The sequence below is a fragment of the Teleopsis dalmanni genome, chromosome 2 (assembly GCF_002237135.1).
Source record: "Teleopsis dalmanni isolate 2A chromosome 2, ASM223713v2, whole genome shotgun sequence".
NCBI classification, from domain to species: Eukaryota; Metazoa; Arthropoda; class Insecta; order Diptera; family Diopsidae; genus Teleopsis; species Teleopsis dalmanni.
Window position 1 is genome coordinate 102898803 of NC_051847.1, and position 25553 is coordinate 102924355.

Here is a 25553-nt window from a genome sequence, read left to right on the forward strand (position 1 = left end):
TATATTATACTTATCATAAGGTACATATTCGCTATATTGATTTTATTTATTTGTAATTAGAATATAATTTGATTGAATTAGTTGCTTTGTTTTTAAAATGCTATAATTAATTAATTGAAGATGACTAGAGATGACAGTCATAATGCAGTATTTAATTAATTTGAATTAAATGTATAAAAAAAAATTTAAACTAGTATGTATTGTTTTTTAAAATTTAAATAGAACAAAATATGTGGAAATAATAATGTGAAGGCTTTATAAGCTATTTTTCTTCGCTGGTAAATAACATACATATTCAAAGCATATGATTATATAAAAATATGTCTAAGTACTTACTCAAAATGATTATCAGTGACTTTCTCAATATTTGCGGCTGCTTGTATTTTGACAATTTTTAAGTCAAAATCTATGTTGTCGTACCATAATGGTCCTCTTAAACTAAATATGGGACGACCTTCAGGTGGTATCATTAATTTCGACACAAGTGTTAGGAAATTATATGTATACGCAGAAGGTTTTGTATAACAATCATCACCCTCGCATATATGACTAGTTTGTCGGCAACGGCTATAAAATTTATATTATTGTTATTGGTATTGTGAATAAAATAAACAAAAGAAGAACAAATGACTTACTTTTTCTGATCTGGATCATTAATATAGCCATAAGGACAATGAATAGTGGTGCATTTATAACTACCCCGTATATTTGTACAAATATCATTTCTTCCCGTACAAAATTCTCCAGTAGCGCATTCGTCTATATCTCGGCAAGTGTTCCTATCAATTGCAAGTACGTAACCACGGGGACATGTGCATTCATATGAACCTGGGACATTGTTACAAAAACCCATGCAAGGCTTATAAACTTTGTGAATTTCACATTCGTCAACATCGTTACATGTCCGATTATCGGAACTAAGTTCGTAACCCGAATTACAAGAGCAGCGGTAGCCACCCCAAAAATTTACACATTTTTGTTGACAAAGACCTGATATTTCCTGGCATTCATCCACATCAAGGCAAATACGGTCATTATCTCTGCTCTTTTGAAATCCAGTTTTGCATTCACAATAATAGGATCCAATCGTATTTATACACTGTGCGTTTGTAGGGCAAGTAGAGGGTTCCCGATCACATTCATTGATATCAATACAACGACTTACACCATTAACAACACTTTTATGATGTCCTCCAGGACATGAGCAAATAAAGCCTCCAATGCGATTGGTGCATATTTCATTTTCCTCGCAGTTATGGGATCGAGTTTCACATTCATCGATGTCTAACCTCATTTCAAAGATAACTTGTTTTAAACATATTTATTTGTTAATACAAACATTCATTACCAATGCATGTGATACCGTTTGGAGCTGGCATGTACCCCGCTAAGCATTTTGAAAGATTTTGACAACGGTAGGAACCATTCGTATTAATGCAATGTTGATGTGAACCGCATGGACTTTCAACGAGACACTCGTTTATATCTTTTTAAAAAAAATATTAATATTTGTATTAAAAATGCAGCAAATATAATATTTATGCTTATAGATCTATCAGTTAATAATAGAAAAAAATATGTTGTATTTAAAAAAAGGGTGGCAACATTAAACATAAAAACCAAACATACGACTTCTTGCGGGAAAAACAAAATGCAACAACAAAATTCCGTGTGCATTGTATTGCATTACTTACTTATTACTACTTGCATCTTCACTGCGCATCGATTGGTATAGAAAAGTTATGGTATATAATTCTTAATTTTACAAAAAAATTTAGTGAAGGTAAAAGATTTATATAATGAAATAAATAAATCAAAGCTATAAATAGCGTTTTCATTGTATGTGCATTAATTCTGGAGCAGGTGTTGGATATTCCAACCAGAGTCAGCACATCGCACGATGTATGCGTTAACCAAGAATAGCTGAAAAACAACGTTCCGTGCTTTGTTCCATTAACACACTGGCCATTGTGTTCACCTGATAGTAACCCTTTAGATTTCTCGGTGTGGGGTATTTTAAAAAGTAAGGTTGGTACTAAAAAATACCAAAATGTCGATCGTCTAAAGCAAGCGCTAAGCCGAGAACAGGCCAAAATACCTCAAAGTCACTTGGATGCAGCGTACGATAGCTTTATTGGCCATTTGAATGCCATAATTCATGCTAGAAATGGCCATATTGAACCAAAATAAAGATTGAAATTTATTTTCACATATTTTTATTTATCTTTTATTTAATTTAACAAAAATAAACAAAATAAAGAGTTTTATTTTGTTGCAATTTTCCTTAGCCATCCGGTATTGGTCCCCAAACGACAAAAACTATTTTCTTTCACCCATGAAAAATACTGAAGATCTCAGAAGTTAAGCAAAAATTTTATTCAACTTACAACACCAAATACTGTTTTTCTCAATTATATTCAACTAGGTACTAATTTCGAAGAAATGCTTCTTACTTCAAGGTACAATCGTAACGTATTGTAAAATCAACATCAGTAGTAACTTCATTTATTTGGCACCTATAAATCCAGAGAAAACAAATTAGTGTACCAGTCATTGCTTACTCGTGGTATAATCAAAGAAATTAATCTCCGAGGTCATGTGTAGTAGTACCAGAACCCTATCACTTCTAGACAATAATTTTATAATCGCAAAGGGAGGATATAAACAGTAAATAAAATGCATTATCAGAAAACGCATTGGAGTATCTGACTTAGAACATTCGTTTAGCTACCCGCAACAAATTCCAATGTACAACTTCGAGTTCACCAAGAGCGAAGGCATGCAAAAACATAGCAATATACTTGTTTGACCTATGAATAAGGAGTCGGAGGGAACAAGGTTCAAGACGCGTCTCAAATAGCTTCTCTAGAGTTAACGTCAACCTCAACCTTCTCGCAGTGTTCCCTGTTTACACTAATGAGGCTCTGGCGACCGAGTGTTCGGCGGGATATCTGAACTCTTCCGTCTGCTATCTAGAGGAAAAGGTAGCTGCACATTGACATCAATGCAGGGTCGGAGTCCAAATGGTGACCGACGAAATTGAAAAGTAGCAGCTCTATCACCGATCTTGGCGGCTATGAGTTAATCACTCGTGGCGACTGAAACACATCAGATTCAAGTGTTCACAAGAAATATAAACCGGTCTGATCAAAACGATACCGACTTAAGGAATGTAAAAAGGACAAGATTTGGACAATGGAATGTGCGAACTCTGTTTCAAGGAAAAATGGCTACGTTAGCCACTGAATGCGATAGGTTTAAAATAGACGTAATTAGCATAAGCGAAGCCAGATGTAATGATACAGGCGAATTTACAAACCAAAAGAGAGGTGTATTAATGTGTTCTGGTATGCCCAACAAGTTTACGTAAGGAAAAATGTCAAGCACTTGATCTTGTGCTGGAAAGCTATATCCGAAAAAATAATAGTAGTACGCTTTCGCGCATAGGAGTTCAATATATCACTAGTGCAATGCTATGCTCCAACAGAAGACAGTCCACTTGACCAAAAAGAAGTTTTTTGCAGTGCGCTAGAAAGAACGCTCTCAGAAACTCCTAGATTCCCATGGCATTGGAGTCCCATGGTATTGAAGGATGTGACGAGAATGATGAGCTGCTTTTGGAACTTTGTATGAATTATGATCTCAGAATTGGAGGATCCCTATTTCCTCATAAAATGTGTCATAAGGTCACTTGAAAGCCTCCCACTGGCAACTTTAAAAGTCAGATTGATCATATCTGCATTTCAAAACGTTGGAGTAAAGTTCTATGTGATGTCAGAAACAAAAGAAGCGGTGATATTGGCAGTGACCACTATTTAGTGATGACCGATCTGAAATTTAATATATCTCAACATAGGTATGAACGCCTGCAGCAAATATGACGCACATATAACATCACAAAGCTAAGGGCTGAAATGGTAAAGAACGAAATGCTTGCACGTATTAACAACGTCAGTTTGCTGCAAGGTTCTTCTATTGAGGACACGTGGCTTCATATTAAAAAAAAACTCGAAGGAATCTGCAAAGATAAACTCGGCTACCATGAAAACGAGCCATAATAATGGATGTCAGCAAGTTCCTGGGAGCTCGTTGCACAAAGAAGGTGCCATAAAACGAAAATATTAAGCGAGGCGGACCCGCTTAAAAAAGTCGAATACAACACAACGTACAGGTCTTAATCTGTCTTAGCAGGCAGTCTTTAATATTAGCTTCGGCCGGTTTTTTATACTTTAAATGAATAGTTTAATTAATACTGATTGTAAATTTGGTAACGCGACTTTTTTAAATACATTATTGTCTAGTCAAATATAAAATAGATATGAATAATCACATTGTCTAAATCTTGAACATATTCTAATCAATTTATTAGTATTGGTGAGACGATTTATTGGTATTTTTGCTAAGAATGGAATTGTTATTTCGTTGATTTCACTAATAACTTCATAAATTTGATCGTGTTTAGTCTTAATTTCGCTAATGATTTTTATTTCTGTTTTGTTTACGGTTAGTTTTATAGATATCATGATTTTAATCTAGAATTTTAACATCGTGATACAGTTGACAGTTTATACGAAAGCGAAAATTTAGAACTGTATTTAGTGTAACTGGTGGGCAATAACTATAACGAAATGTGGCTTGTGTAGATTTAGATTCGTTGGCTTTAATGCACCATTTGTTTAACCACACTATGATCACTGTATTATCAGCAAAGGTTACGGTGTACGTAAATAGATTAAGTGGGAAGTCAACTGTGAATAGTGTGTAGAGGGTTACACTTAGAAGGCTCCTTGTGGCACTCCAGCTTTTATCAGGAAAATTTTCGTATTATAGTCTGGTTGTGATATCCGAATAATTTGGGCTACTCTCCATTGACGTGGATAATATTCTTGACTAATAATAGCATTAAAAAGTTGGTTGATGAATACAGAAACAATGTTTGGTAGCTTTTTCAATACTTTGCCAGTGATCAAATCGTACCCAGAAGCCTTTTTGGTTTAATTTTGGTGTTAATTGTCCATTTAATTTCTTGTATTGTGGTTTTTGGGACGGAAAAATTCATTTGATGCGGTGTTTGCAAGAAAGACTCAATTTCAGCGTCGTTTTCGTGATTTCTGAATGGGTATGGTGAAAAAACACCTTGGAGATGATATGTAAAAGTTTAAAACCTTATCAATTCTGGATCTAGTCCCCTGTCAATTATATATTTTGAGTGGTACAACAAATGGCGTTGGTTCTTTTAGTTTTCGAGTGATCCACCATAACGAATAGTCTGTTGCTTCACCGCATAGTATAGCAACCATTCTTTATTTTGATATGTGTTATTTTTTCGGACAATTAAAAAATGTCCGATTCATCGTTATAACATAAAATAGGATACGAAAACAAAACGATGGTCGAAGTCAAGATGATGTATATTATGAAGCTTATATCATCTCCTATATTTAAAACTAAGGCTAATAAGCCATCGTCTTGGACAGAATTGTCCACATAATACATATAATACAGAAAAGGCTTTGGGATGTAGTACTGCCGATAACAATATTAAATATATGAATAATTTTGTATCTAAACAAATACAATATAAATTCAAAACAATCTGCAAATTGTTTTTATAAGAAAACCAACTTTGTTTTTCATGTCTCTTACCTACGCAAGCACCCATCTGATTACGATAAAAACCTATTGTGCATGGCAAAGATTTTCTACTGTCAACATACATAGGAGTATGAATGTGATAACTTTTATTAGAGTACGACATTATCTGCGGATTGTTTAAACTTTTGTCAATAGATGTATGTGGAGTTGGAACTGATATTGTTGTAGACACTGTAGCTGTACTTAAAGATGTTACTGTTGTACTAGTACTATATCTTGTCGGTATATGTCGGCGATAGCAACGAAATGATCCTTTGGTGTTATAACACATGTAGTCAGGTGTACAATTGTGTGTATTTAATGCACACTCATCATCATCTAGAATGCGTTATATATTAATTATGAAAATTAAAACATTATGACTTACCATCACAGGAACCAGTTTCAGCGTTCAAAGTGTATCCAGTTCCACAGCTCTGTAACCGCGTACAAATATAAGATCCGACAGTGTTATCGCATCTTTGAGATGGTAAGCAATTATGATTGTTAATTGAACACTCATTAATATCTGGAATTATTAACAAAAACAACGAAGGATTTTAGTTTGCACAAAAAACAAATGGCTTTCATGAAGACTACTTAACTAACCTACGCAGGCATTGGTGGTTGTATCTAAGTTGAATCCGATATTACAGTCGCAGTGGTAGCTTCCAATAATATTAACACAATTTTGATTTCGATCGCATGTATCCTTATCCATTAAACATTCGTCAATATCTACACAAGAACCATACTTATAATTAGATTCAATATTGCATGGCTTCTCTCGAAAGATGGTGAACTGGCTTATGAGAATTATTATTACAAACATAACGGCCAGGATAATTAACACAAATCTTACTATCCTGAGTTTCACAGAGAAAGTTATCGCATTCATTATAATCCACATAAAATATTTCAAGTTTAAAACAGGATTGACATTTTAAAAAGTATGTGTTGTAATGCAATCCAGATTGAAATTTTATACTCGTAGAGCATAAAATATCATTTATAATAAAACTTACTATTTAAACTGAAACGTGACATTTAGTAATTGTTAAGCGGAGTGCTTATTCTTTTCTATCTATCAATTAAAATATAATTATGAAATACGGTGTACTCTTGTTTTTTACTAATCTTTAAATTCGTACTAAAATTGTATTAAATGAAATCATTTAAAATTAGGTTTTGTGAACTATACAAAATATTGTAAAATACTACTAAACTAATCTCCAAAGATAAATATTCTAAAACTTTACCTTCAAAGTTTAGTACAGAAATTTAAAATACATAAAAGCTTTATTTTCCAATCCGTATTTTTTTGTTTTTTTGCTATTTTTGATTGTTTAATAAGCCTTGTCCAACCACGAGGTAAACTCAAAATCATTATGTTAACAATATATAATGCTCTTCTACTATTATAAATTTTTATAAATTTTGGAGACATCTTTTAACTGCCCACTTCGAAAAATGGAAAGTATGTGTTTTTTTTTGAAAACATCATATAACAGATTTTTTCTCGATCTGTCAAATTTTGTTGCCCAATTGAACGTTTTTAAAGTAATATAAAATATTTTGTGTTAGCAAGTTTTTGACAAGTCACATACATAACGTGCAATAACAAGCAAATAATAAGTCGGTTGAAATGAATGACGTAATTAAATACGCTGTTGACACTTTTAGTAAATGAAGTGATATGGTATGTATATTATAAACGAACCCATCATGGTTAGGGTTAGGTTAAGAAGGCGCGTGCTGACAATTATCAGCACTTCCACTCGGAGGCATATATTGCCCATTGTGATGCCCTCAAAGATTATGCCGGGTGAGTCGAATTGCTTACCTTTGTTATCTTCTATCCATGTTAAACCATTTGGTTTTCCAGATGAAGTTAACAAGATCCAAAAAGTTTGCTTTCATTATCTTTTCCAGGCCAGTGAAAAAGCGATTCTCAAGACATTGAAGTCGCGTTGTCTCCAGTCCTGAACACAGAAAGTAGTTGATGGGTTCTACCTCCTCCTTATCTTGGCAACTCCTGCACAATCCACTAGTTGAAACTCGCCACTGTTGAAGCATAGGCGCAATGGCACACTGCCCCGTTAAAACGAAGACGTCTTACAAATTTAATGGCTAAAATGGCCTCGAAAATGGCTAAAAGAAGGCACCAAACGTAAAATCGATCTGCACATTGTATACCAATAATAAAAAAACAATGTGGAAAACTATCGCTGAAATTCAGAGAGACTTACACCGGCACATAGGTAGAAAGCCGTTACAAGTGCATAATCCGTAGGCAAAAAGGGCGGAAGGAAACTATTTAAAAAGTGGAGTTGCATTCATAGAAACGCTGTATGTGACTAAATGCGATCAATTATGGCGCAAAATTTCTCGGTGTGTCTTGAAACAACAGTAGAGTTTTACAAAAATCTGTCATGTTTAATTCAAGTTTTTCCCCGATTCCATCACGTTTCAGAAAAAGATATTATGCTGCTAAAAAAGTTTTTTGAAAAATAAATTTGTTGTATCTGCCTCATATAGAAGAAGAAATATATCTGCCTTAATTATATTTATGTGAAGCTAAATTTTAATAATTTTGAATATAATTCTAAAATTAACTAAATTTTTGTTCTTATCTTTTCTTTGCTATTCCAACCCGTCTAACTTTTAAATAGTTTCTTTTCATAAAAACGCAAGAAAAAATTAAAATTATTAGTTCTAAAATGTTTTAACTACTTTATCTCGTTCACGTATGTGCTACAACACATCTGTAACTACCTTTGCACAATCAACATTTTCTGTTCAAATATACTTCTTCGTAATGCAATGGTTGTGAAATACTCAACAGCGAAACAAGAAATTACACAATTATTCCGTAAGAAAAATTCAAATGGCTTAACTGTCGCTATCGTCGGTTCTGCAATGGGAAAGCGAAAGCAATTGTATCACGACATTAAATGTGTTTTTTATAAAATGTTTTTTGTTGTTGGAAGAACGAATATCCTTAGATATAGATGATAGTTTGTTAACTCGAATATCATGGCTTTTACTAGGTGATCTAACGAATTTACGTACAACTAAATATTTTTTAGCATTACAAATACCAAAAAAAAAGAACGAGAAGTTAAAAAAACACGCAAAATTTTAATTTTTAATAATTTTCTTTAATATCGCCTTCAAAATGCTCTCCTTCTGCGGCAATACATGCATGCCGTCGCTTGATCCAATTTTCCATACAAGTTTTATAGGTCGCCGAAGGTATGGCCTTTAGTTTACGCAGCGAATTCTCTTTTATGGCCTTTATGGTCTCAAAACGCGTCTACCATATGGTCCTCGCAATGGCAATTTGAATCGGGGAAAGAGGAAAAAGTGACACGGGGCCAAATCTGGAGCGTACGGTGCTTGGTTGATGATATTGGTGTATTGGTGGAGTTTCTGGCCAAAAACTGCGACACAACCAACGCTGTGTGAGCCGGTGCGTTATCGTGGTGTAAAATCCATGAATTTTCCTTCCCTAAATCTGGCCTCTTTTTGCGAATAGCCTCACGCAAACGACACATAACGTCCAAATAATACTCCTTATTGACCGTTTCACCATTTGATCGTCCGGAAGGAATTTATAGTGCCCCACACCACGAATATCGAAGAAAACAGTCAGCATAACCTTGATTTTGGACCGACTTTGGAGTTCTCTTTTCGGTTTCGGCTCACCTTCGAAGCACCATTCGGTTGATTGTTGTTTGGTGGGCATGTCAAATTCATAGACCCATGTCTCATCATCAGTTATGATGCGTTCTATGAATGTGGGGTCACTATCTGCGTTGGAAATCATCTCTGTGGCCACATCACAACGATGCCTTTTTTGAATGAAATTCAGTTTTTTTTGCCACCAGCTGAGAAGCGACGCGTTTCAAACCCAAAATATCTGTCTCTCATTGGCACTGAGACAGCCGACAGGGAACTGACAATTAACCCCACTCACTTAGAAGAACTTTTTCCCACAGTTTGGATTACATTTAGCATCCAGCGACTACGACCTGCACTTAGATCTTAGACAATGAATTTAACATAGACGCTTACTTTGAGAATTAAGAAATATTAGATAGATGTTGAAATGGCAAATTGCTGTTGAGGTAGGTTATATTGATGAATAGAAAACATATATATAATAGAAAACATCGATTATACATTAACTATTAACTAATTAAATGAATGCCTTGCAGAAATGTGCACTATACCGTGTACATATACGAAGAATGACGTATTAGATATGACAGTCTTAAATTAAAGAATTTATTTCATAATATACTACGTTACCCTTTAAATTATACGTAATAAATAATTTGACTCAGATTGCATGACATGCATTAATTAAAATAACTTTGTGGGAATAATATTATATATGTTTCCATATTTTTAATCTAATGATAGGCATTAAGCAGAAAAAAGTTTTAGCGACTGCAATATAATACCTGAGTTTTGATTTTAATGAATGATAGCTATAACTTTCTCTTAAAAATCTTTTTGTTATGGTTATCGTGAATATATAACTTTAAAATAGAAAATTATGAAAGTATATACTTAAAAATAATTACACTTACCATCACATGTTTTGGTTTCCGAGTTGTAAATATAACCAGAATCGCAAGTTTTCGGTTTTATATTCAAACATCGGTAACTACCAATAGTGTTGTGGCAATATTGATTGTGTTTACATATATCTAAATCGATATTACATTCATCAACATCGACACATATATTTTTAAGAATGTCTCTCTTATATCCCACTGGACATTGATTAATGCCATTTAATATAATTGAGTCATTTTCATCTTCTAGCTGTTCATCGCCCTCATCCTCATCAAGGTCATATCCGGAGTCTAACTTACCTTCTTCAACAGCAAATGTCTCATTCACAAACGTTTTGTTTAAAGAACAAGTAACATTATTAGAATCTAGGATATAACCTGGATTACATTTACACTGATAAGCTTCTCTTGTATTTACGCAAATTTGGGCACATAAATTTTTCACTTTTCCACAGATATCATCTAAAAATTAAGAAAAAATAAAAAAGTACATTATTTTAAACCAAGACATGACAGAACAATATTAAATAATTTCATTACCGTCGTCATCCTCTAAAACAATTATCCCATCATCTTTTTTGTTGTTTTTGTTACTATCAAGAGGTTCTACGTCTGACTTAATATTATCTTTCATTTCTACATCATCAGTATGATCTGTATATTCCACAATTTTGCTTTCGGATATACTGGACTCATTGTTTTGATTATTGTTGCAGCAAATTCTGTATGATTCAATGTCATTGAAATACGAAAATAACGTGTTATTGCAGTTCTTTTCACTTGCTTTGACTGCTAAGCCGACTTGACAAGCGCGACAGCAATGTACATAATTTGTTGTGTTAAATCCGTTATTACATCGAGAACCAGTTAATGCCGCTAATCGACCTGCTTCACACAGCTGTTTATCAATTTCCATAGCGCAACATAAGCCATAAGTTGATATACATAAACCTTTCCATAAGGGGGCAATAGCGGATACTTCAAATTCCTTGTTTGTACAATCCACATGAAGTTTTGCATGGCGAAGCCCACTTAGGCAACATTTTCTTATGTAATTCGATATGTCCTCTGTATAAAATTTATGTTTATTATTTCTCTATCTTGTAACCAATGCTTTTATATATTATTAATGTATTTACTAATAAAAGAAATTGTTTAAAATTATAAATTAATACAAAATTAGCATTTTTAGTATTAATTTAAAATCATATAAAAATTTAAAATCGTGAAGAGTGTTCACCCTTAAAGTACGATTAATCGAGTAATGATGGCTTGTTCCGAAAACAAAAAGAACTAACTACATAGGCAGGGTATGGATTTCTTTAAAAAATTATTAATGACTTCAATAAGTAAGAAATTAGCATTTTTAGTATTAATTTAAAATCATATAAAAATTTAAAATCGTGAAGAGTGTTCACCCTTAAAGTACGATTAATCGAGTAATGATGGCTTGTTCCGAAAACAAAAAGAACTAACTACATAGGCAGGGTATGGATTTCTTTAAAAAATTATTAATGACTTCAATAAGTAAGAAATTAGCATTTTTAGTATTAATTTAAAATCATATAAAAATTTAAAATTGTGAAGAGTGTTCACCCTTAAAGTACGATTAATCGAGTAATGATGGCTTGTTCAGAAAACAAAAAGAACTAACTGCATAGGCAGGGTATGGATTTCTTTAAAAAATTATTAAATAGATACCAATCCCATCAAATTTCTAAGATTGCAATATTGCTTAAGCGCGTAGCAAATATTACTATTCGCAGCACTTGTTCAATTATAGTGCGTTTAACTCTGACATCAAACTAATGTTCTGGGATGACTTCAATAAGTAAGAGTATTCGCATTATCTTTGGTATTAATAGACCGTTAAACATTTTTGATGATATGGGTAGGAGGACAAGCAGTTTGTAAAATGCTGTCCAAAGCTAAAGTAAGGGCCAGTAAGATAGAATTTAACAAATATTTGAGATGATAATGTCACAATATGGTAACTGTTGCATCATTATAACTGAGCTATTTCGTCACTTAAAACGATCAAGATGTTATTTCATTACAACAGCCAATATTACAGTTATCAGACTAAAAACAGGCCACAATTATAATGATGTTACAATAGACCAATAAAAAGAAGAATTATATCCAATGGAACACTTTAGTGTTACTAACAAACTTATGAAAATGAAGAAAATGAGGAAATCCTTATACGAATAATAGCAACATAGAATTCCTTTAACTCGCTTATATGACGTTTAAAATATCATTCATTTTTCCACATACGATTTGAGAAGGCTCAGTCTAGACTATAGATGTTGTTAATGGGACAACAAGAAACTACTATACAGTTATTCTATTCTAAATAGAATTATGAGCATTTTGTTTTGCAATAATATATATTATGTGTTATATTTTATGGATTATTTTAAATTAAGTTAATTTCTTTATAAATTTTTGATATTTTGTATTTAGGCATTTGTTTCATATTTACAAGTATTGTGACTGTTAACAATAGGTTAGTACATAACACATGAACTTAGTTCAGAATTAATATTTAATATCACTACTTTTTTTATTCTCTTTATATTAGTGAACACAATCAATACCGGTAATTTATTAGAATAAGTTAGTTAATCCTAATATAGTGCACTCATTATTACAACAAATAATCTAGACAATTATTACATTAAATTGATTTAAATTTGAACCTACGAATCAAAACAGATGCGAACATCCAGATGTGGTGACACCAGCCAACATCCTTCTGGCTCGACAAATTTCAGCACAATTTGGTGAATAAATTCCAGCATAGTCCTTCCAGCAGTTTCGGCAAATAAAGACCAAGCTCTGTCGAGTGCAACGACATGTGAATTCAAATTAATTGAAAATTGCGATTAGTAAACAAAAATTTAAATCGGGCATGAGCAGTAAGATATTAATCCTAGAAATTAAATGCATTCATACAACTGTCTATCATGTGCAACCAAACGGCATTAGATGGTTCTAATAACTGGACGCAATTCTTTCCTTTAGTATAACTGGGACTCCGAAACTCCAAACACGTTTTTACGTTATAGGACGACGAAGCATAATTTTAAATTAAATTCAGGAAAGTGTTATTTTTTAAAACTAGCAAACTTACAAACTTACTGAGAACGCCGTCAGTATTAAACATTGATGATGTCAGAATATACGCTGCGTTTAGTAATTATTGCAGACGATTTAAATGTAATTTGAATTAAATAGAAAAATAAAAAAAATCAAAATTTAAATGGACTGTAAAAAGCAAAATTGCATTTAACACTCTTCAAAACCTATAAATACTAGGGTATTCAAATTTTAATATATCATATATTGTATTTACTGATATATCATATTTTACATTACATTACGTTAGATTTTATGCCGCACATTCCCAGGAAAGATAGGTTGAGATTTTTTAACATTGGCAAGCAGATTGGATTTTTTGATTTTTTGATTTTTATTTATCCTTAATGCTATTCGTTAACGCTACCTTAAAACTACACAAAGATATATCTGTCAAACTGATATACGTGAACCAACTACGTGAAATTCAAACCAATGACAAAATGCATTCGGCAAGCAGTGGACTAACCTCTGGCCAAAGCTTTCGCGACGACAAGAAAACTACTGGCTTTAGTGGTGTGGGTACCAAATGGTACTTGCGCTATCTCAAAGAAGGCTCAATGCCTGAGGCGGCTAAGGAAAAAGATCTCAATCGACCGAAGTACAGTCAAGACTGCAAGAAGAAGCCTGCTCAAGAAATTATTTCGATCGATATTCAATCGGACAAGAAAAGAACAGGGAATGACACACCTCTACAAGTAAAGGGAGTTAAGTAAAGGACGCACCAAAACTACCGAAGAAAACAATATCGGGCAGCAGTTAAGCCAGTGTAGCCAGAAACTTAAGAATAGCCATTCTTCCCTGAAATAACTCTCTTGAAAGATGAGCAAGGTAGGATCGAAAAACTCCGCATTGAGAAGATGTATAAAGAATGGGTTTCTAAGATGCGATTTAGAGGGATAGACTTTCGGTCACGACTCATACTGGTTGACTGTGTAGACTTAGAGGTTTTGGCCACAGGACGACACCACTTAGACGGATGTCAAGGAGTTGAGCTCACAACGTGCAAAGAGGACAATATACCGAGTTTACAGCGATGGTCTGGCAAAAGAATTGAAAAAAAAAACCATTTGATGACCAACACTAAAATCGTCCAAAACAAATATCTACCATGCAAAAGTTGCATCGGCAGTTATTGCAAGGGCATTGCTCAAATCGAACTTGACCAGAGTGCTGGTCTAAGAAGCCTGGATTTACAGAGGTCGGTTCTGCAGTTTGAATGTAAGCAATATGCAGACAATTTGGGATGAAAGATGTTTTTCTATGTCTGACCATAGAATCCTAAGGTTCGACATTGAAGGCTCATCAATTAACAAGAAAATCCTAAGGAACCCAAGAAAAACAAATTGGGAAGCGTAACGGAGTATCTGAAGAACCTCAGATAAAGCTTGATTAATTACACCAAAAATGTGCCTTGCTGTAACAATGACCTAAAAAACACTGTTAGAGGATTATTTAACTACTCAAAGCGAACAGGAGATTGTTCAGAATATAGGCAACATCTTACTCTGTTTAATAGAGAGATTAGAGTCCCAAAACGCAGAAGCTTCCAAAAATTCTGCGAAAGCATAGAAAACACAACGGAGGTGTCAAGACTCTGCAAGGAGCTTTCAATGGGCAGTAGCCTTACTTCCACCTTGAGAAGATTGGCGAGAAGATGAAACTTTCACCGAAGATGAAGAGAAAAAGATAAGACTACTTCTGAACATACATTTCCCAGGATCCTCTCCGACTCTAGGAACAGAATTAGGATACACTAAACTCCCTAGGACAATAAAAAAGGAAGATTGGAAGACTGCCAAAGATATAATCATAATGCCTAGAATCAGGTGGGAATTACCTCGCTCAAGCTACTGAAATCTTCAGGTACTGATGGTGTCTTTCCGGCACTACTCCAAAAAGGAATTGAACAGATACTAGATCCAATGCGAGTATTGCATTGGGCCATATACCAACTATGTGGAGGAGGGTAAAAGTGGTCCTTAATTCGAAGCCGGGTAAGAGGGATCCGACTCGCAGGAAATCCTTCAGACCAATCTGCCTTACATTCTTCCAACTTAAATTAGTATAAAAAGTCGTGGATAACATATTAAGAATACTACACTGAAAGAAATTCCACTATACAACTGCCAACATGTCTATAGGGCAGGTCAGTTGATAGAAACGGCCCTGCATCAACAAAGTAATACGATTCAGGACAGCATGGATAAGAAAGAAACAGCAATTTGCGCTTTCTTAGATATTGAAGGAGCGTTTGATAACACTTCACATGAGGTCATAAACTCAATTCTTTGTAGAAGAGGAATCAATGGCACACTTTCACACTTTTGCTGATAAACACGAGAGTAGAAATTCCGACCAATAATGGTAATGTTTTTGCAAACAGTATTGTCATCACTAATGTGGAGTATGATAGTAAATGAGCTATTGGTAAGACTAGATAGGAATGGCTTCCAAATCCAGGGTTGCGCAGATGATGTGGTAATAATCTGCAGAACTCAGACATACTCTGTGCGAGAAAATCCAGTTAGACCTAAAACTAACAAAAGAATGGTGCAATTCGGTTGGGCTGAAAATAAATCCAGCAAAAACAACCATTGTGCCATTTACGAAAAAATACAAAGTAAAACATCTTAAACCCATCCCTTTGGATGGGTTAGAAATAAAACCGCAAAAGGAGGTAAAATTTTTGGGTATAACCTTTGATTAAAAATTACTATGGAAATTTCACATCCAAAAAGTGATAAAAAAGGCAACCAAAGCCTTTATGACAAGTAAATTCATCGCAGGTAAGAATTCGAGGTGTACACCAAAGTCACTGCGATAGATGGATACACAACAATAATCAGACGTATGGTCACTTACGGATCAATAGTCTGTCAGAATTGCAAAGCGTTATCAATACACTCAACAAGTTACCGTGACTTGCATGTGTAAGCATAACGGGAGCAACATGCAATCACGGGTGAATAGGGCTGTTCTAAAGGTAATAACAAAAAAGATGACTGGTCTTGGAACCAACAGTGAGAAATTTGATACTCTGGCTGCACAAATCCCAGAAACCAACGGATGGGATGATTGTAAAGCATAACTTTACAAAAAACTTCAAAACAGGGATGCCACAATTATTAACGTGGTTTCCTGCCATAAAGGCTCAACATCACGGTGATCTTTACACATCGGTACATTGTCCCGATGAACGCCCCATTAGAGTCTCCTTAGTAATTCCGCCAGTTACCAGTGTAGAAATGTATGTAGAACATAACTTCCACCTTGGTTTGATGCTAGACCTACCAATACTCTACCAAGTATCGGAATAAATACACTTACAACGTTAAATGCCATACTAGATGGCAACAAGTCCACTGAAAAACTTGCCCTTATACAAGAACTCAAATTGCGTAAACTGCGAACTACATTGAAGAAGTTCCACACCATACATCCATTCGTTATATACGTATAGTAAAAAGACTACAACTAATAAATCATAACAAGCTTGTAAAGCAGCTTGATAAAAAAAATAATTTTGAAAAAAAAGCTTGAGAAACATTGTGAAAAATAATTATACTATCCACATTACTAAACACGATGAAACGGTGAGAAAATGAGAGAACCTGTGAAACCAATTATAGAAAAACGATCATTTACGATAATTCAGCTCAGCCACGTTATTTCAAAGTAATAATATGTATATAAGAAAACGCCAAGCAAATATTTTTACCAAAACAGAACTCTTCATTCCCTATATCTTCTGAGAAAAAACGTGTTGTCCAGTTCTTTTTAATTTTATTTTAGTTTAAGAAATACCTGATGTTATTGTTTATACATTAATTTTTTTGTGAAAATTGTTCATTCTAAATTTTAAAATTTATTTAATTCTTACAGCTAACAGGTATCTTAAGTCTAAGTCTATTTTACTCTAAGAGAGCAAGACTCCAAACATGATGCTGATAGAGTTAGCTAACTCACTGTTAAACGTATACCAGATTTTTCGATAACTGTCCTAATAACTTTTTAAACCACTTACTTTTACTATTAATAAATAATTTTAAATATTTTAATTATATTATTAATACTATTTCTACAGTAAGACCTTGATCACTTTTATCTTAACGTTTTTTTCAAGTCAGCACATATTTGTACAAATGATGTTGTAGGTCAGGGATGTCCAAAGTACGGCCCGCGGGTCGCGTGTGGCCTGCGACTAGTGTTAGTGCGGCCCGCGATATGTTCTTAACCTACTACAATTACGCAAATTTTCTTTTGGTGTACTGGTAAAACCACATTATCCCGAATTCGAACGCAGGCGTACTCCATTAAAAATAAAAAAAAATAAATGCACACACAACAAACAAATAAACAAAATAGTCTGAACAACTACTTACTGGAAAAACATGTCAATTCTAATAGATTTACTGACCTACAAAAAGATATCAATGAAGATACTTCAGATAATGAAAGAAATATTATTAAATAATATGAACAAACAAAAAACACAAAACCTACCCCAATCTTAATGCATTAACCAAAGCTTCAAATCTAGTCCCATATTGTAAGTATGAAATTAGAATATTGAAACTACTGACTTGGCTGGTCAGCAATACATCAAATGTAAATTACGGAACTTTAATAACAGATGTCTTCGGAACATCGTGCAAATATGGTGGCCAAGAACCATCTCAAATGAAGAGCTTTTATGCGTAACTGAGCAAGAGGATGTTAATACGCAAATCAAAAGACGCAAATTCAACTGGCTAGGACATACTTTAAGGAAGAACTACGATGAAATATGTCACGCCACACTGAAGTGGAACCCCCAAGGAACCAGGAGGAAGGACCGGCCAAAAACGACCTGGAGACGAACCATATACGTGACCTGATAAATCCTTCAACGAACTACGACATTTAACAAGAGACAGAGACAACTGGAGATCCTATGTAAATCGTCTAAGTTCGTCATGGCGTATAAGTTCTTATATACATTGTGACCGAAAGGTTTTCGGAGGTTCTCATTTAAAATTCGCGCGCTGTATATTTTTCGATATTTTAAGTTTATTAGTTGGCAGCACTGTCCTTAATTCTATGCCAAAATGAGCGCGATCTGTCGGACAGTTCGTTTACGGCAGCTGTTGAAACCAGTTCACCTCAGTAGTGCGTTGCGAAAAAAACAATGGAAAAAAATATTGAACAAAGAGTTTGCATCAAATTTTGTTTTTCGAACGAAATTTCGTGTGCAGAATCGTTGCGAATGCTACAAAAGGCTTATGGGGAATCAGTTTTATCGAAAACTCAAGTTTATGAGTGGTACAAAGCCTTTCAGGACTGTCGTACGACCGTCGAAGACATGCCGCGTTCTGGACGACCTTCGACCTCTACCACCGACGAAAACATTGAAAAGGCAAAGGAAATCGTGTTCAAAAATCCTCATGTGAGTGTTAGAGAGATAGCACGAGAGCTAGGCATCGGTCGTGAGATGGCTCGTTTGATTTTGGTGGACAATTTGTGTATGCGACGTGTCAACGCCCGGCTTGTTCCGATTCACCTCAATTTGTTCAACATTATCAACGATTTTAAGGCCAAACATTCAATAAATACCATCGAACAGCCACCGTATTCACCTGATCTTGCACCGTGTGACTTTTTCCTGTTTCCCAACCTCAAATTACCACTCAGAGGAACGCGTTTTGAATCCATAGAAGACGTAAAACAGAATTCGCAGAGGGAACTCAAAGCCATACCGGAAAGCGCCTATAAAAAATGTTTTGATGATTGGAGAAAACGTTGGCATTTTGTGTACGCTTCTTAATGGAGCATATTTTTGAAGGAGATAAAATAAATATTGATGAAGATTAAGAATTTTGCGTTTTATTTATTTATGACCGGAAACTTTTCGGTCACAATGTATATATGGTTTTATACCTATGTCAGATGTATGCCATCCTGCATATATATGTAGAATTGTTGAAAATTTTAACGTCATTAATCACATATGGATTTTAGAATTATTAATGCAATAGGCAAAAAACTATACGACGCCATCATATAGAATGCAAATTTATAGAATGTGCAAGCACAAAAGAATCAATATACTGACCTATGGACTCCATGAAAGTACTAGATTTAATTTTTTTATATAGAAAAAGAAAAACATTCGCTAAAAACTCAGACACCAGGCAATACTAAATAAATTGTAAGGATCAAATTTTACGTTAAAATTTAACCCCACAAATCGCATTGATAGTAAATATAAAGGGGAAATTTCATATTTTTAGTTATTAAATTTATTAAATTTTTGATAAAGTTATTAAATTTTTGATAAATGAATGACCCTGTAAAATCATGTCTTTATTAGTTTTTGCCACTGGTAAAATGGGGTTAAATTTGTTAACTATTTCTTTTGTTTATCTGCATAAACAAATTTAGTAATATATTGTGCACGCATTTTTTATGTGACGCAGCTATTTTTATTGAATTTGAGGAATTTCAAATAAAAAGAGCAGCATAATTGCCAAATCGTTCTATTTGGAATTTCTTCTGTTCAAGGTAAGTCGATTATGTTAGGGAAAGCTGTGAGAGCTCGGACTAGTTGGTCTAGGATGAACTGGTTTGGGTGAAGTGATGATGGTTGAATTGCCTTCTGCTTGGCTTTAACCCGTTGAGTGAACTTCTGCTTGGCTTATGCTGGCATAGTGTAATTTCACCAGTTATCCAGACTTCAATTTAGCCATAGCTAATGGAGAAATGGATGACAAGTCACCGACACTGTTAGAATACGTGTAACTCTACGAGCGTTTGGTGATTGCTGACGAGCATGGCCAGGCGTAACATCGGGAAGGGATCTTTGCCTGACTATTGCTTACAAGGTCTGGATTGTATTATTAGCGAGTTTACTCTAAAGTTTTGTTCTTTTTTTGCTATTTGCAATTTCTTCTGTTCAAGGTTTTGACACCACTGATCAAAACGATTTCAACGCCTCCAATGCCTTCAACGATTGCAACGCATACAATGCATTTAACGATTGTAATACTACAACGACTTCAACGATTCCTACGCTCGCAACGATTGCAAGACTTAGAAGGATCGCAACGCTTTCAACACTTACGCCTTTGACATTACTCTGTTGCAATTTATAACTTCAATTTAAGACGAATAATAAACGCTACTACAAAACACAAGACAGAAGTGTTTCATTCTTTTCTTTTTTATTATATATATAAATTTCTTATAACAAACCCTGGTATACTCGTTGAGTTATACCCTAGCTGTAGAGAGAGGGCCAGAAAGGTCGTTACAAAGTACTATCGGAAAGTGTAGAAAGTAGGTAAAATTTCATTATCTAAACTGAACGAAAATACAACAAATATATAGATCAATAGGCTTATCTCCATTTTAAAGCTTTTTGAAAAAATATTTTTTATTGATTGGATTTAACAATTCAATCTTATTTCTAACCAATGGTAAGGATCCAGAAAGCCTTATTTTGCAATTCAACAGGTGTATAGAATAATAAATAACATTTCTATGATAGCATATGGCATCACGGAGTCATATAAGAATTATTATTATTTATTAGAAAATAGGTATCTTTGTGTGATATGTAAGGAAGACATTTTAGGTCGTGTGCGAGTTAGGCTAAGTTGCGTTCTAAATGAGGGAAATACTAAGTTGTGCCGATAATGTAGTGATGTGTCGATTAGAGTACTGCACGCGCGCATTTGATTTCAGTTTCAAAGCATTCTATTGTGTTTAGAATGGTAGCATACTCTCACTCTCAACGAACAAATACGAATGTATAGGCATAAAAACAAAATGGAATAGAATAAATATTTGTTTCGTTTGTTTAGAGTACTCTAACTCTAAACATTCTAAAAGTAGTTGAAGTAGTTGGGAGTACTCTAAGCATTTGATTTTCAGTTCATACAAAAATTATGTGTTTTTAAATAGTAAGACCCAAATTTATTTATTTAAGTTTTTTTATTAATTAAATATTATTTAAAATGTTGATTGATAATAGTAATTTGTTGATTACATATATAATATGACTTAATATATTAATTAAATATAAAAAAAATTTTGAACAAAAATTTATTTAAAAAAATTATAATAAGTTTTTTTACAGTTTTTACAGTTCACAAATTTAATTTAATATTCAAATTAAATGTTGAGCATCGTCTGACTTAATTCCTCTTTTTCAAGATTGTTGTGTAAAACATGATTTGATTGATAGATCTTTGATTAGATGAAATCAATGTTCCTTTTTCTGATATTAAGTTCCGAGCAACTGAAAAAACCCTTTCCGAAGATGCACTACTTGCTGGTGTTGCAAATAATTTACAAGAAACTTTGTAAAGTAGGAATTCTGAAGGAATTCTTAAGAAATTTCTAAAAATCTCTCTTGTCATAAATAGATATTTTTACCATATCATGCATAAAATTATTTTCCAGGAAAAGGTAAATATGTGAAGCAATTTATTTTCTTACATCATAAAAAACTATCGACAAAGAAGGAAATTCTGCGCAAACCGTTTTTTTAAGTTAACCTTTTGCATTAGATCTACCTGTTTAAACAACTTTTGCATTGAAAATAATAGAAAATTAAACCTAATTTACGTACTTTGTTCTTGCAATTATTGCAAATCTCTACGCACATCCAACTTTCTTTACTTTTGCGCAGGCAACCAAACGCACACAAAATATATAAAATATTTCTTTGCAAAAATAGAATTATTTGAAATACTCTAAAAGTGATTGAAATACTCTAAAAGTGATTGAAATACTCTAAAATATTTGTTTATTTGATTTTAAAATTCAAAACAAACGATTATAGAGAACAAATCAACCCCCATTCCATTGAAACGAATGCGGCGGAAACGAATTCTATCGGACCGTTTCTGTTATTCGTTCGTATTCGCTTTAGAAATAATTTGTAAATATGGTACACATTTGAAAATAAAACGAATGACCGCAAAAACGAATGTTTTGATGCAGCACTTTAGTGTCGATACGTGTTGATAAATGACTAAATGTGTGCAATGCAAAAAATCCCAAAAGATCTCCCATTTGGTTTAGCATCAACTTAGCCTAACTCGCACACGTCCTTAGAAATGAAAAAAATGAATGCTGGACTACCAAATTGTTCTTTACTTTGTCTTGTTCTAGGACTAAGTAGATATAAAGATTTGAAAGTTACGTCAGAGCAATTTCTGTAGGAATTGAAGTTAAGTTTGATTAGGTGTAGTGATGATTAGATAGGAAAATTTGAAAAATTCGATTTTTCATATAAGAAAATATGCAAGTATTAAATATACTTAAGTTTTGATCAAAGTAGTAATTCTGATTTTTAAATATTAATTATAAGTAAATATTAATACTGCAACAACTATACAAATTACAACAATAATTTTGACATAATTATTAATCATTAATAAATATTAATAGTTTAAGTTAAAAAAAATTGTTGACCTACTACTCAAGTTAGGCTGTACTTCCATATAGAAATAATGCTTTTTAAAGTATCTACTATTATCTGTTGATAATTATCTGATGACTTGTTTGCATTCTTTAAAATTATTTATTTATGATGCTGAGTATATTGCTAAACTTCAATGCTTTATATAAATAACCATAATAGAAGATATTCAGGTGTTACTTCTTATAATGCCATGTTACCCCATGGCATACCCTTTCGTTACCTAAGCTTTAAAATGATAAAAATAGTCAATACTGAAGAAAAAAATATGTCTCAGTATATTTTATCTAAGTCGTAGTCAAAATTATAACTTCTAGGATGGAGTGTTTTTAAGAAGCAGAAAATAGATAAAAATTATTTAAGCAGTCGACGATGATACGTATTCCTTTGATAAATAACTTACATAGTGGCTTTAACATAATATATCAATCTTTAAATTACGTTTCTGAGAGTTTTGAAGTCCAGTCAAAAAGAATTCTTCGTTAACGGGAGTAACTTGTTTCCTACATCTGGAAACTGTCGCAAATAATTATTTAACAATATCATTATAAGACTTAATTATTAAGTACCAAATGGATGAAACCGGAATTAAAAGTAATCTTGGTACAACAAACGTTGAAAACAGTATTCTTAAAATACTATCTGGTCTGGTACACACGCGCAATTTTCGTACACTTATAGTCATCTACCAATTGCAATCTTTAATGCGATTGGTATATATCTATGTAGGTTGAACTCATGGCTGTGAAATCACTGCCAGGATAATTGCGCTATGAACTTTAGAAATGATTTTTTGCATAACGTGTGCGAAGTCATTAAGAATTATTGCAACGTTCAATTTCGAGTATCAGAGCACTATGCTTGTAGAGTTTAAGCTTCTATATAAATAGAATAAACTCTTTATAAGAATGGAAAATAAGATAGCATAATTTGAATAATAGTTAAGTTAGCTTGTAAGCTGGTAAATTATAGTTAGATAAATAAAAACTAGTCTTAATCCAAACCTTAACGAGTACACTATGATGCCAATGCAAAAAATTTGCCTATCACTATAGAGAATATACTATTTTTTGAAAAAACTATTTCTCAACAGCCTTATTTTTCTAAAATCGGTTTACTTTTGTCTACATATACTGAAGTTGATAATAAGCCTATACATTTATTAATACAAATGGTAATTCCGAATATATTAAATTGAAACCATCAATTATTGCCATCAAATGCTCGCTTATTTTGAAATCAGAAATATGCAGAGGTACGAAATATTGTGTTATAGATGAAGAACATCCTTTGCATAAAATTTTACAACAAACTTATAATTCTTTCCAATCCACTTCAATACCTTCAAAATATCTGAAATCACTGGCTAAATGTCAGTAGTTATCTCTGACGGGTCTATTTGTATGAGTAAAGTCAAAAAAAAAATTGTAAGATTTGCCGAACAAAGAATACTGCAATAGATATAATGTTAAATGAATCTATGTCGAAAGATTTTAAGCGTGGAGATGGAAATAAAGTCAATATTATTTCGATGGTGAAAAACAAATTTTAAAATCCTGAAGGTGATATTGCTAATATCTAATATATACTAATAATGAACACTGCTATTTCCTAGCGCCTAACATTTGATGCTGTTTACATCATTGGCAACACAGCTAAATTGGCGTATTCTTCAAGTCGTTTAAATCGTATTAAAATAACTATCAATATTTTATTTCAGCATCACGATATCATTGCACCTTACGTATAGGGAATATAACTGTGCTCCTTAGTATCATTGGCATCTTCAAATATCAGAATGCCAAGCATGAAGATATCGCCATACCGCTTCGCGCATTCTTTTTGCACAGCGTGGGTTCACCATAAATAAACCTCAAAAGACTTCCACTGCAAATGTCTATAACATTATACTTAATCCATAGAAATAGCATAGAATAGTAAAATTCATTGCAATCTATTAATATTATTTTAGCACTAAGTATAATAATTTCTGTTACTTTCCAGTCAATTATTTGGGTAATAAGACATTTTACAGGCACATTTTTTAAACTATTTTAAACATTAAAATATCATCTGAAAGTCATTCAGTGAAATTTTTTAATATAATGCAAATATTTTTGAGAGTTTTATTAGAGTCAAATCAGTTGATTGTAGCTTCGCCTGCACTCTTATTTCCTACTTACCGTTTTCCAGCGCTATGGACAACTTCGACCACATAGAAAGAAGTAGTACAATAGCGAAACTAATGTGAGCGCTCACGTTCATTGTTTTTGTTTAAGAAAACTGTAAGTAATATTTCAATAATGACTCAGCAAGTCATAACACTTATTACAAAAGTTAAGTCCGTACATCAACTTCTCACATCACTGACACAACCCGACTGCATCTCATGTTTCTTAAGCAATTAACAAACTGATAAAATTAAATAAAGCAAACGTAATAAAGCAGAAGTATCAAAACTAGGAATGAAACATTAATCCAGCAAGTAGATAACAAAAGCCTACTCCTTTATTAATTTTTCAATCTTGTACCCTACAAACAGTAAGAATGTGAATTGATAGATAAGATAAGTGAGATATGTTACTAGATCAGGTAGGTTTTTAATTCTACGTACAAATATCATTTGCAATCACAAGACTATTCACAAGACTATCATCACTACAAATAGTAGTAATAGTAGTGATTAGTCTTGGCTAAATTTGATGGATGCCATAACTCTA

General features: G+C 33.2%; 1 protein-coding gene across 1 annotated transcript; it reads right to left on the reverse strand.

Moving 5' to 3' along the window:
• Positions 1-332: 332 nt before the first annotated feature.
• On the reverse strand, positions 333-25296 carry LOC119675239 (fibrillin-1-like). Its single transcript, XM_038086428.1, has 9 exons — positions 25017-25296; positions 10761-11288; positions 10233-10682; positions 6244-6372; positions 6023-6163; positions 5647-5973; positions 1349-1486; positions 636-1284; positions 333-567 (listed from the first exon to the last, which is right to left on the reverse strand). The coding sequence occupies exons 1-9, from the start codon at positions 25096-25098 to the stop codon at positions 333-335; spliced, it is 2679 nt and encodes an 892-aa protein (XP_037942356.1). The 5' UTR covers positions 25099-25296.
• Between the last annotated feature and the right edge of the window lie 257 nt (positions 25297-25553).